The following is a 13,884-nucleotide window of genomic DNA, read 5'->3' as shown; positions in this document are numbered from 1 at the left end:
CTCAGAACATTAATCCCCAAAGCACCTTCTCTTTGTGTTCCCTCGTCTTTGTTCCCATTGTATCATCAGATCCAATGCCAAACAACAATTTTCCGCATAAATCAGAGGACGGCTTGCACATCACCCTGTCTTCACTGTTCTCTCTATCTGAAGTGCTCAGCAGATCTGACCCCCATCTGAATATGACTAGATTAACCAAAACAAATATTTTCTCTTAGTATTTAACTCAGCATTAAATGACGCCATGGGAAAGCCTCATTCAGTTCCCTTTGACACTCTAGTGCCCTCTAATAACACACATGCCAGAACGTTAGTGATGCTGCGTGTCCCTCACCGGTGAGGAATTCCTGTAATTAAACACTGTCGCACACATGCACGCATAGCTGCCAGCACACCATCCACTCTCTAATGGTTTCCCACTCTCTCACTGGGCCCCTTTCTTCGGACATTACCGACGGCAATCCACTCCATCCTACTCCGCACCAAACTGTGCCCCTGCGTGATCCTCAGAGAAACACCCTGCAACAGTCCCTCTCTGGATAAGTGCAGATCTTAACAATTTACACATATTTCACCCTTATATAAATAGTAAATACTAGCTGTTCCCTGCGGCTCTGCCCACGTAGTAGTGTAACAGGACAAACTTTAAAAATCATAAAACGAACAGGTATTGCTAGTTAAGCAGAGGCAAGGTACACTCCAAAACACAGAGGTATACCGACTCGAATGGAGGCTGGTGTGTGAGTGAGGAGGGCTCTGGCCAGCTCCCGACTCCTGACATCACGCTTCCCCCTTCCCTCGGACCGCAGCCTCTGTCTCAGATTAGCGCGAATATATCGCTCCTATGATTCATATGATAAGTCGCAAAATCAACCATAGTGTTCAAACAAATTATAGAATAAAAAAATAGATTTAAATATGTTAAGTAGTTCTCTCGTTTGCTAGCTAAGCTGAGGTAAGGTACGCCCCAAGGCTGGAGCATGAGTGAGGAAAGCCTCATCCCCCTCCACTCGGTCCGCTGCGTCTCCCTCAGATTTGCGCAAATAAATCGATACCACAAGCGAACTACAACCCCAATTCCAATGAAGTTGGGACATTGTGTAAAACGTAAATAAAAATAGAATACAATGATTTGCAAATCCTTTTCAACCTATATTTAATTGAATACACTACAAAGACAAGATATCGAATGTTCAAACTGATAAACTTTATTGTTGTTTTGCAAATCTTCACTCATTTTGAATTTGATGCCTGCAACACGTTCCAAAAAAGCTGGGACAGGGGCATGTTTACCACTGTGTTATATCACCTTTCCTTTTAACAACACTCAGTAAAGTGGGAACTGAGGACACTAATTGTTGAAGCTGTGCAGGTGGAATTCTTTCCCATTCTTGCTTGATGTGCAACTTCAGTTGCTCAACAGTCCGGGGTCTTCGTGTCGTATTTTGCGCTTCATAATGCGCCACACATTTTCAATGGGAGACAGGTCTGGACTGCAGGGAGGCCAGTCTAGTACCCGCACTCTTTTACTACGAAGCCACGCTGTTGTAACACATGCAGAATGTGGCTTCGCATTGTCCTGTTGAAATAAGCAGGGACGTCCCTGAAAAAGACGTCGCTTGGATGGCAGCATATGTTGCTCCAAAACCTGTATGTGCCTTTCAGCATTAATGGTGCCTTCACAGATGTGCAAGTTACCCATGCCATGGGCACTAACACACCCCCATACCATCACAGATGCTGGCTTTTGAGCTTTGCGCTGATAACAATCCGGATGGTACTTTTCCTCTTTGGCCCGGAGGACACAACGTCCATGATTTCCAAAAACAATTTGAAATGTGGACTCGTCAGACCACAGCACACTTTTCCACTTTGTGTCAGTCCATCTCAGATGAGCTCGGGCCCAGAGAATCCGGCGGCATTTCTGGGTGTTGTTGATATATGGCTTTCGCTTTGCATGGTAGAGTTTTAACTTGCACTTGTAGATGTAGCGACGAACTGTGTTAACTGACAATGGTTTTCTGAAGTATTCCTGAGCCCACGTGGTAATATCCTTTACAGAATGATGTCGGTTTTTAATGCAGTGCCACCTGAGGGATCGAAGGTCACGGGCATCCAGTGTTGGTATTCGGCCTTGCCGCTTACGTGCAGAGATTTCTCCAGATTCTCTGAATCTTTTGATGATATTATGGACAGTAGGTGATGAAATCCCTAGATTCCTTGCAATTGTACGTTGAGAAACGTTGTTAAACTGCTGGATTATTTGCCCACGCAGTTGTTCACAAAGTGGTGAACCTCGCCCCATCCTTGCTTGTGAACAACTGAGCCTTTTGGGGATGCTCCTTTTATACCCAATCATGACAAACACCTGTTTCTAATTAACCTGTTCACCTGTGGAGTGTTCAAAACAGGTGTTTTTTGAACATTCCTCAACTTTCCCAGTCTTTTGCTGCCCCTGTCCCAGCTTTTTTGGAACTTGTTGCAGGCATTAAATTCAAAATGAGTGAAGATTTGCAAAACAATAATTAAGTTTATCAGTTTGAACATTCGATATCTTGTCTTCATAGTGTATTCAATTGAATATAGGTTGAAAAGGATTTGCAAATCATTGTATTCTGTTTTTATTTACGTTTTACACAACGTCCCAACTTCATTGGAATTGGGGTTGTATGATACTTAGTTGCAATAAGAGAAGTCGCAAAATCAACCAGAATGTTCAAACAAATTATAGAAAAATAACTCAATCTAAATCCGTTAAGTAGTTCTCTCGTGAAAAGAGGACAGACAGACAGATGTTGGATTTTATATACATGGAGAGATTTAGCAAAGCCGGCTTTTAGCTACTCTCTTATGTGAACCATCACACTTTATACTTACTGTACAATTGTAAAATATAAAATTCTTGAGGTTTTTCAGAATTTCTGTACCACTGACTCCATTGATTATAAAACAGGAATATGTTTTGTTATTATACTATTCTCCATTAGAAGCACATTTTTGCTAGAGCACGTGCTATATTTTCCTGTCAGGTTGCCCAATTTAAGTAACAGATATTAAAGGTGTTTTGGATGTTTCATTTATCCAATACTGGTTAAAACTGGATTAAATTGGAATCCCTAGCAATAAATCCTCAACATTCCATAGTTCCCAATAGGCAGGACCAATTGTTAATGTTCTTCAGAGGGAAAGTTAATCACTTGAGTGAGTGATGGTTCAATCAAAGGCTATAAAAACATAGCAGTGTCACTAAGGTACAGCTTTGGAAACTTGACCTTTCTTTGGATTTAATTGCCTTTTTTTCAAGACACTTGTGAAGAAGAAAATGTAATCGGAGGTCTAATTTCAGAGTAACTTACAATGACAAAGGTGCCACAAAGAGAGTCTGATTTGTGCTTTGTAACATGCCAGATTTCTAAAACGTTAACAAGATGTAATGTGCAGTTTAGGTTAATTCACCATCTATTAACCACAAAAACACATTTGTGACATTAGTCTATTTTTCTCACCTCTTCTCTGACGTCCTTTAAATCCATGCCTCTATTTAGGTCAGCAGTGTTGAACACAAAAGCTCCATGTTGTGACGTGCTCATGACATAAAGGCAAATCTTCTCTGGGCTGCACCCTTTTTAGAGCTGGCAGGTTATCCAGTCTTTCTGCAGTGCCTATCACAGTGCACACACTTAAGTCCAAAGTTGTTAGTTAATCCTCATACAGTACGTCCTGTGAACAAGCCCCATTTATCCACAAAGCTAATCTGCGGCGTTCTTTATGTCTATAGTGTGACACACGTGTGCTTGGGAGACAACTTGAAGGCTTATCTATTGGTAATTCCACCTTGAGTTGAGGGTTGGCGCTGCTCCCTAATTCTTCTCCTACTTTCTACCCTACAGATCAAAGGACTGGCAGTCCCAATGACATCACTTCCAGGTCACATTTTCGTGGTCACGCCCCTTCCAGTCTGACTTTCTCTGCTGCCATTTTCTGTTAGTCTGCATTTTGACTCCAGTCTGAAAAGACCTATCTTGAATTTTGTTGTTTTTTTATTTTTCATTCAATTATATGGGGTTTGCCATTTCAAGGTGCCCCAACACTTTAACTCGTCTTATTTTATCTCACAAGTGTTTGTGTAATTGTGTTAAATTTTTAGCTACCATCCTTGTGAGTTGTTTTACTTTGTCCTATAACTTCTGTAACTTGTGTAGAGATTTCAAAATATGAACTAGTTTTTCCAAAACAAAAATCTGCTGCATATATTAAAACAGCTACTATGATCTGTATATTAAAGTTCATGTTTATATTTACTGTGAAATGTACCTAGTACTTTGAAATGTGAAATGTATTTTTTGCATAGCTTCTGCAAACTAGTGACTGTGGTACGGTATTGACTGCAGACAACAAACTCCCATCATAAGAAAGTTCTTTGAACGCACACTGAGACACAACTGAAGGTAAAATATTGTATGAAATGAGGTTATTAGGTAGATAGATAGACAGATAATGTAAGAAAAGTGCTACAGTATATAGGCGCCTGACCCAACACAGACTCACACCGGAGGCACGTATAAAAATAAACAAAAAGGTTTTGTTCTTCTTCACCTGTGGGGCATGTCTTCCCCGTTATCCCCACAGGCACAACACAGTCCCAAAACACCACCACAAACACTCCTCTTTCTTTGCACCTTCACTCCTCCTCCAAGCGTAGTCCTTCTCCTCCCAACTCTGGCTATTGAGTGGTGGTTGCTGGGCCCTTTTATAATCCACCTGGAAGTGCTCCAGGTGGTTGATTGCTGAGTTCCAGCTGCACTTCTGGGTATGGTGAATACGCTGCCCATACGAGCTTAGGAGTCCCAGCTGCAGCACCCCCTGGTGTTGTTTGCGGGACCCAGCGGGGCTGCACCCAACTCCATTTCCCATGGAGCCCTGCGGGAAACTGAGGCACCGCTCCAACCCAGGGGGGCAGCCAACTAGCTTCCTGGGGGAGGTATTGCACCGTCCATGGCTGCTCACCCTGAACATATAGCGAAGGGGCGTCCCGGCCAGGCATGGACCCCGGCTGTCTGCCACAATAGATAGATAGACATGACATACACTATATAATAGATAGCCAGATGGGAAAGGCATGATAGATAGATAGATAGATAGATAGATAGATAGATAGATAGATAGATAGATAGATAGATAGATAGATAGATAGATAGATAGATAGATAGATAGATAGATAGATAGATAGATAGATAGATTTGGGGACCAACTGGATAAACCGTTTAATATAACAGAAAATTAAAAAGTAAAGGTTCCAAATGAAATCACAGACATTTCATATCCTATGTAGTCCATGGCTAAAGGATTTAAGAGTCTTTCTTTCTTGATAGTTTCTTCCATAAAGCTCTGTGCTTATTGGAAATAGGCTGCTAATTTAACACCAACTTCTGGCATCACTGTTCCTTAAATAGCCTGCTAGAAGAAATAGGCAGAGCTGGTCTCAGGACTCTTCCTCCGGTCTACAAGTTAGAAAGAATTACATGTTGCCAACTCAGGGATATTTGTTGGTGGGTGTACCTTACCATAGTCCTATAAGATGCTCTCAATGCACATACGTGCAATGATAGATAGATAGATAGATAGATAGATAGATAGATAGATAGATAGATAGATAGATAGATAGATAGATAGATAGATAGATAGATAGATAGATAGATAGATAGATAGGGGTTCACATCCTGCTGCTGACACTGTGTGACCATGAGCAAGTAACTTCACCTGCCTGTACTACAATTGTAGAAAACACAAGAAATGTAACCACAAGTATATTAAACATTGAAAGTCACTTTGCATAAAGTTTTCAGCCAACTAATAATGGCAAGATAGATAGAGAGCTATAAAAAGTATTCACCCACTTAGAAATTTCATGTTTTAATGATAAACAAGTTGAATCTCAGCGGATTTAATTTGGCTTTTTTGACACTGATCAACACAAAAAGACATTTGTAAAAGGAGACACAGCACCATGAAAGGGTTGAGGCACCACCCAGGTGTCCCCATACAACTGAAGGTTTGTTAGAAAACAAAAAGCACACAAGTTGCTGAGATGTCGTTTCAGACTCAAGTTCAAAACAGAACTGTCTCAAAGATGGCTGCTGCTCATATGGCTTCCAGACAGGAAGGGGCGGGTCCAGGAAGGCGAACAACAGAAGTGACATCAGAGGTGGAATGGGTGTCAGTCTTCCGTTCTACAGAGAGAGGAAGATAAAAGACCTTAGCAAACAGTACCAGTCCTTGGTTCACTGCCATCACCATAGCCGTTAATCTGCCTCTAAAGCACACATGCGTGACACTCTTTAATGTTAAAGTGCAAACAGATCTCTGCACAGTGGTCTAATTAAAATTAATTTAATTACAAATGTTAAACACGAAATAGTTGATCATATAAGTATTCACCCCCTACTTCAAGTCAGTATGCAGTAGATGCACCTTTTGTAGTACACACACTATCACCAATATGATACCCCTAAATCAACACTGGTGCAGCCAATTGATTATAGAAATCACAGAATTAGTTCAATGGAGGTCACTCATGTGAGGTTTCAATTGATTGTCATATAAATGCACTTTATCTGGAAGGTCCAGCTGGTGGTGAGTCAGATTCATGTGCTAAATTACACAATAAAAAAAAAAGAACACTTCAATCAGCTCTGTGAAAAGGTGATTGAAAAGCACAAGTCAGCGGATGGAGACAAGTCACAGAATATCCCTTGGAGTTAAATCACTCATTAAGAAATGTAAAGAGTATGGCATAGCTGTAAATCTGTCCAGATTAGGCTGTCCATAAAAACTGAGTGATCATGCAAGAAGAAGAGTAGTGAAGGAGATCACCACCAAGAGACCTGCGAGAACTCTGAAGGAGTTATAAGTTACAGTGGCTTAGAATGAAGAGAGTGTGCAGGCCACAACTGTTGATCGAGTGCTTCACCACTTTCAGATTTATGGAAGAATGGCAAAGAGAAAGTCACTGTTAAAAAAACACACACACGACATCTCAGGTAGAGTTTGCCAGAAAGCACATTGGAGATTCTGAAGTCAGCTAGAAGAAGGTTCTGCGGTCTGATATGACAAAGCTTGTATCAGTTAGAGATGTTTCTAAAAGGCTGAAGGGCCTTTTCTCGTCTAGATTATTGTAATCCTTATTCTAATTCTTATTTCAACAATGATTTCAGAACGACAAGAAGTGCTGTAGCTCCTTCAGAGGTTTAAGTTTAATGTTGAACCCAGTTTTCAGTTGCTATGCATAGTATTCACGTTGATATCTTTGAACATCTGGCAGAAGATATCAAGGTATCACAGAACAAGACACTGCATGGAGTTAGAACTAAATGATTTAAAACAGTCCTGCTATCTGAGCTTACATTTATATGTTTTTGCCACAAGTGAATTATCCTGTTTGTGCATTGTAGACCATCCATCTATATGTGCTGAAGAATTCTGTGGCTCAGAAAGATAAGTCTGACCCCAGCAATCTTCAAGGAAGCCACAACCGTAAGTGTAAGGCCTTTGATGGGCCATCGTCTTCTCTAGTACCTTTTAGGATGCCCACACCTTTTTCCGCTCTAAAACTCCCTGCTGTGTCTTCATTGCAGTATTCAAAGGGCAGCTTGCCTACATCAAATCAAATTTCAAATGCACATTATTATGCAAGCATACAGTACATAGCTTACTGGAGAAAATGATTACATTTATTAAAGTGTCAGAGTTCCAGCAGTGAGCCTCCACTACTTTCATTTTACACCCTCGTCCCCACCACCTGATCGCCTTCAATAATAGCGCTGGCTGCCGTAATTCTTTACAATCTCAGAATGGTTTGCTGAAATAGAACTTGTGGGCTGTGGCTGAGGTAGCTTTTCACCAAGTGAATGGCTGGTGCTCCTCTTAGTTAGATGTTTTTCAAGTGCCGGGCTGAGATTTCATCCTTTTCTCACATTTGTAACAAGATACATATGATTCTACATTAACACAAACTGACCTCCGGTGACCTTGAATCACAGTGCGCCTAATGAGATATCTAGCATGAGGGCGAGATACTTAGGTTACAATTCCCTGCCCATTTTTGCAATCGGCTGCTTTGATGTCTATTTTGATAGAGGTCAGCCAGCTGAAAAAGAAACTGCAAGCAATATTGACTTTAAATTATTATATATTATTTCATCATCTTCTTCATAATATTATCATTACGTGTATATCTTCCACACCAGGAACAGAAGAAAGAGAATTATTGATTTCCATTACTCTGTGAATTCAAATTACCTTCTATTGTCTTTTTTTATTTAGCCGATGGATAATTTTTTAAACAGAAAAAATAAATCCCCTTTTCCCTTTTTTGCTAGAAAAGTATTCTGACCATCACAGCATTTTGTTTTCCTGCATATAAAGTTTTTTTAAGGAAATGAATATACGAGATCCATTTTTCAGATGAAGACCTACGCGTATAGATAGTCAGGAGTGACCTTTCAGCCTTTTCAATGCGATAGCCTGTCTTTATACTGTAAAAAGTCACTCATAAAAATGTTTCCCTTGATGCTTTAAAAAAACTGGCTTGGAGAAGGGCATAAGTGAAGTGTAAATGCACAAAAAAATCTTTCTATAGAGGGGTCTCATTAATTTATAAAATGGCCTTCATGTCAGTTTTCAGCCAAACACAGCAGACAGTGGATGATTGAAATAAAGAAAAACAAAAAAACAAATTGAAAACGTGCCCTTGTTTTGAAGGTGCGCATTTAACTCATTTTATTTCATTGCTTTTTCCAATTAGCTAATCTGTAAATAAAGCTGATGACAGGCAAGGATGCCCCGCTCTCCTTCCCTGATCAAATCCTGGCCCCTATACAAATCTAATTGAGGACTATTCCCTGCAAGGCAGCCCGAGGCTTGGTAGAACAACTTGGCTCATCTTTACAGAAGGAAGCCCAGGAGAGGGAGAAACAATTACATTTCATCTTTATTTTAATAACTGCCGGTGCTATTTACAAGGCTGTCTGCTGTCTCAGTGACATATATGGAGCATTAATTAAAGCAAATGGCAATGACAGACTTTCGGGTGAACAGCAATCATTTGAAGATCATGAATTGACCACACATCACAGCCATATGCACTGAGAATAGTAGCTATGACAGTCACTCAAGCACTGTTTCTGGAACAAAATGTCAAGATTCTCAGACCCCAGTACACGTGGTTTTGCAGCAGATGATAGTTCAATGTAAAAAGCCAACGTTAACCCTTAAGCTTTCATTTGTAACACTGCATTAGGCTACTTATCAAACTCAATGGCTGAACATTTGAAAGGGTATGACCGATTGTTACTCAATAAAAATTAGTGGAAATGTTTACCCTTTATAAAGAAATAGATATATCAAGTATATAAAGTCATTATGATTAAAGATATTCTGTGTATTATAGATCCAGCATCCTGTGCTAGACTTCGTCCAGGTGAATTTTAAACTATTATGTCAACAAAGTGACTGGATTTGAGAAATGACCAGGAAAATAACTGAATTAGCAGAAAAAGGGGCAAAACCGGGAGATCAAAAACATGGGCGTCAAAGCTAAAATGACAGACAAAGTTCACAGTCAAAAATAAAGAGCAAAATGTCAGAATAGGATCACATTAGGACTGAGAAACAGAGTGAGTTGAAAAAAAGGTTTTGAATCCGCAACTCGGATGATTGTCTGGACAAGCTTATTTACGCCATCATACCATGACACGACCTCAGAGGACATGCCACTAATTTACCTCGGAAGACGAATGTTAGAGCTGGGAATGACGTCACACCCAATTTGATCACATTCCAGTAAAATATTTGGACACCCATTATGGACAAGTCCAGGAAAACCTTTGTTGTGACTTCTCCATTGGAATAACTAGCAGTTGATAACAAAGTACTGCGTGGTATGTTGCACATCCAAACATCATAGCATCAGATCCAACACAGTGGACAGAAGTGCTAATAAATACTATCATATTACTTCTTCTTCATCCTAGTGTTTATCCCGCATGGCAGGGTCCGCTTTTCTGCAAATCCGTCTCCATTTGGCACGGTCAAGGGCATCTTCTGGGGCGGCATTGGCGGTCTTCATGTCTTCCTTTATTCTGTCCATCCACCTCTTTTTCGGCCTGCCACGTGGGCGCTGACCACCAGGGTCTAGCCGCATAGCCGTTTTTGCTACCGAGTTGTCGTCTGCGCGCACGACGTGTCCATACCACCGTAGCCGTGCCTCACGCATTTTCTCCGTGATTGGTACGATGCCGAGGCACTTTCTGACGTCTTCATTCGTGAATACTATCATATTACAGCTCTCACTAAAGTCTGCAGTGTACATCGCCATTTTGGATTTGACAGCATGATCTGAAGTTGGATAAACTCTGGCTTGACAGACCAGCCCAGTGCTTCTGAGTTGGAAATCTGACTTAAGGGGGCATTCCAGTTGAAAATTCTAACTAGGAACTTGGAAATTCTGACTTCTCACTTCAAATGAAGCACAGCATAATAAGCACATGTGTCCTAACAACGGCAGCTCAAAAATGTCAGTGAGCGTGAAAACCAAAATGGCGAATGAAACAGTCCGGAAAAGTATTAACCTTCAAAACAAAGGAGAATCACCACAAATGGATATCAGAATCAGACACACACAAAAAAAAAATAGCAAAACAAGTATATGATTACCAGAACTGATGCAGAAAAACATTAAAAAATCAGAAAAAATAATCCAATTCTAACATAAACATTCTCTGCATGTCTAAAAGCAAGTAACTTAGGTTGACTGAAGACCACAAATTGGGCTCATGCAGGTGTGTATGTGAGAGCAGGACCTGTGATGGACTGTATTAAGAATTGGGACACCTTAGCCATTTTTGTAGCTTTAGATAGATTTTTTTTCCCCTTCATTTGTTAGAAAGCTTAAACCTCAGGGAATATGACCATATTTGTGCTTGGTGTAAATAATTAAGATTAAGAAAAATCTAAAAATGTTTGTTGTTTTGTAGCAGCTTAAGTCTTCTTGCAGTTTTGTTCCTTGTGTATCTGAAATCATCAATGTAACTTTTCAGGTCAGTTAAACAATACAGTAGAGTCCCGCTAATCCGAACTAATTGGGACCGAACCCTGTTCGGATTAGCGAAAATTCGGATTAGGCGGAGTTTTGTCATATAATGCCATATATTGACTTTATGAGGCGTATTAAGCGTCTGATGTGTCAAGAATTAAAGGTAAGAAATTACGTATTCTAGTACACTGCAATTTAAACTGCACTGTAGTGTGACTGTGATCGGAGGTAAAATCGATATGACGGGCGGTAGGTGAGTAGTAGCGGAAGGGCAGTGACCTAGACCCCCCGCCTAGAACTACGCATTCCTCTTGATTTCCGTTCCCAAACTATGAGTCACTGAGTCAGTGTGCCACCTGCTACTGCTGAGTGATGTGTTTTGTGCAATGTTATTGTTCGTGTGCGCGCACTTGCCCTGTGTTTTGTGAGTCCTTGTGAGTGGTGTGTAGTGTGGTTTCTTTACATTCTGTGCTTGTCCCTGATGTTAATCATCATGGCAAGCAAACGTAAACATAAGTCGTGTACATTAAAAGAAAAACTGGAAGTGTTGAAAAGACTTCACAAAGGTGAAAGTGCCACTCAGTTATCGAAGGAATTTGGTGTCGGGAAAGCAACAATTTCCGATTGCAAAAAGAACAGAGGTAAAATTGAGCAGTTTTGCACTACCACAAGTGAAAAAACGATTGAAAAACGTAGGAAGACGACAGTGTCTTTTTACGAAAAATTGGACGAAGCACTTTTCTTATGGTTTACACAAGAAAGGCAGAAAGGAATCCCTATCACTGGCCCTCTAATTCAAGAAAAGGCGCTTCAATTGAACAAGCTCATGGACGGTGACGTATCATTTACGGCTAGTTGTGGTTTCTTAGACCGATGGAAGAAAAGACACGGAATCAGGCAGCTTACAATAACTGGGGAGAAATTGTCAGCGGACAACGAAGCAGCTGTTGAATACCTTGAGGAGTTCAAATGCATCATTTCTTCCTACTCGCCCCAGCAAGTTTACAACGCAGATGAGACAGGACTTAACTTTAAAGCATTGCCTACCAAAAGTCTTGCATCACAAGAGGAACGATCTGCACCAGGGTTTAAAATGGATAAACAGCGCCTGACTGTGTTGGCCTGCAGCAATGCTTCTGCCACAAATAAGCTTCCACTGATGGTTATCGGCAAATCGGCAAAACCACGCTGTTTTAAGAACATGAACATTAACTCTCTCCCTGTTTTTTACAGAAATCAAAAGAAAGCTTGGATGGATCGTGCCTTGTTCAAAGAATGGTTTGACAAGCAATTTGTGCCAAAAGTAAAGGCGTTTAACAAAGAAAATGGATTGCCTTCTCGTGCTTTGTTACTTATAGACAATGCTCCGTCACATCCAGAAGAAATGCAACTTGTTTGCGATGATATCAAGGCTATTTTTCTCCCACCAAATGTCACATCAATTTTGCAGCCAATGGACCAAGGGGTTTTGCAGGCTTTGAAACAGAATTATAGAAAAATGCTTCTTCGTAGCCTACTTGAAGATAATGAAGAGCTAACAATTTTGGATAAACTCGTGAAAATGAACATCAAAGATGTTATTTACTGGGTTGCTGAAGCTTGGGAAAACACATGCAAGGAATCCATACAGAAGTCTTGGAAAAATCTCTGGCCTGAGCTAGAGTTTGTCCAAACAGTTTTCCCCCCGACAAAAGAAAATTGTGAACTTCTTCAATTGGTGAAAAGAATGCCAGGTTGTGAAAATGCAGAAGAAGAATGCGTGGAAGAGTGGACGGCCGTTGACGACTGTGGCCATGAAGAATACACAGATGAGGACATTGTGGCAGCTGTGCAGGGAACGTCAGCTGATCTCGACGCAGACGACAGTGAGGAGGAAGGGGACGCGCCGACTGATGTTGTTCCACACACTGCCGCAGCCAGTGCCCTTGATCTCGCTTTGCGCTACGTTGAGCAACATGCCGATGCAACCCCAACAGATGTTATGTTTATGCGGCGTTGGCGAAACATTGCTTCTTCAAGCCGTTTTAGTTCGTTGCGTCAGAAGGAGATCACTGACTTTATCTCTTAGATAATGGTTTGCTTTTTACGTTTTGTGTAAATGCTGTACAGAACATGGATTCTACATATGTGAGTAAATTCGAACTTGTTTCAATTTTAAGTAAGGCTGTATTTTGGATTTTTAGTTAGAAATTGAAAAATTACAAGTTTCTTAAATGTACATTAAACGTACGACATAACTTGAAAAAACTTGTTTTCTTTACTTTTTTTTCCCTAGTCCTGTTCGGATTAGGCGGATTTTCGGATTAGCAGGGTTCGGATTAGCGGGGTTCTACTGTAATTATATTGAGTATAAAGTATAGGGCAGGATTGCCACATGGGCTGCAGGTTTTCATTCAGTTTCTTAATTAGAAGCCAATTATTGTTGTAGGGTGACCAGATTCTCCCTGAAAGAATACAAGAATACTAGACGGCCCCTCTGGGGAAGCGGGGAGTCATTATGGAGCGCAGTCTTTGGGGTATTGCAGTTTTACAAACACGTTTACACTGCTCATACACACGAGATCTCTATAGAGTAAAACCAATCAAATCCAGCCTTCAAAGCCACTCATATTATAAGGTACTTTGTTACTTGCGTACTTTAAACAAGACCTTATGCACTTGCTGGGGGTACATTGCTATGTTATAATTCTATTTTCAGCCCCTTTGTCACGGCTTGCACACAGGTGGCGCAGTGGTAGTGCTGCTGCTTTGCAGTAAGGAGACTGTGAAAGATTGTGGGTTCGCTTCCCGGT

The 13,884-nt window shown here is 40.8% G+C and overlaps 1 protein-coding gene across 1 annotated transcript; it reads left to right on the top strand.

The window, feature by feature from the left end:
- The first annotated feature begins 11,585 nt into the window (after positions 1–11,585).
- LOC114669121 (jerky protein homolog-like) lies at positions 11,586–13,160 on the top strand. The gene has a single exon (XM_028825248.1). It carries the CDS (start codon positions 11,586–11,588, stop codon positions 13,158–13,160), a length of 1,575 nt encoding a protein of 524 aa, XP_028681081.1.
- Positions 13,161–13,884: the final 724 nt, after the last annotated feature.

Source organism: Erpetoichthys calabaricus, chromosome 18, assembly GCF_900747795.2.
Source record: "Erpetoichthys calabaricus chromosome 18, fErpCal1.3, whole genome shotgun sequence".
Classification (NCBI taxonomy): Eukaryota; Metazoa; Chordata; class Cladistia; order Polypteriformes; family Polypteridae; genus Erpetoichthys; species Erpetoichthys calabaricus.
This window is presented reverse-complemented; position numbering and strand designations above follow the sequence as displayed.

Excerpts from the sequence above, each read along its gene's own strand:
- LOC114669121 (XM_028825248.1), top strand. The coding sequence starts at position 11,586 with ATGGCAAGCAAACGTAAACATAAGTCGTGTACATTAAAAGAAAAACTG.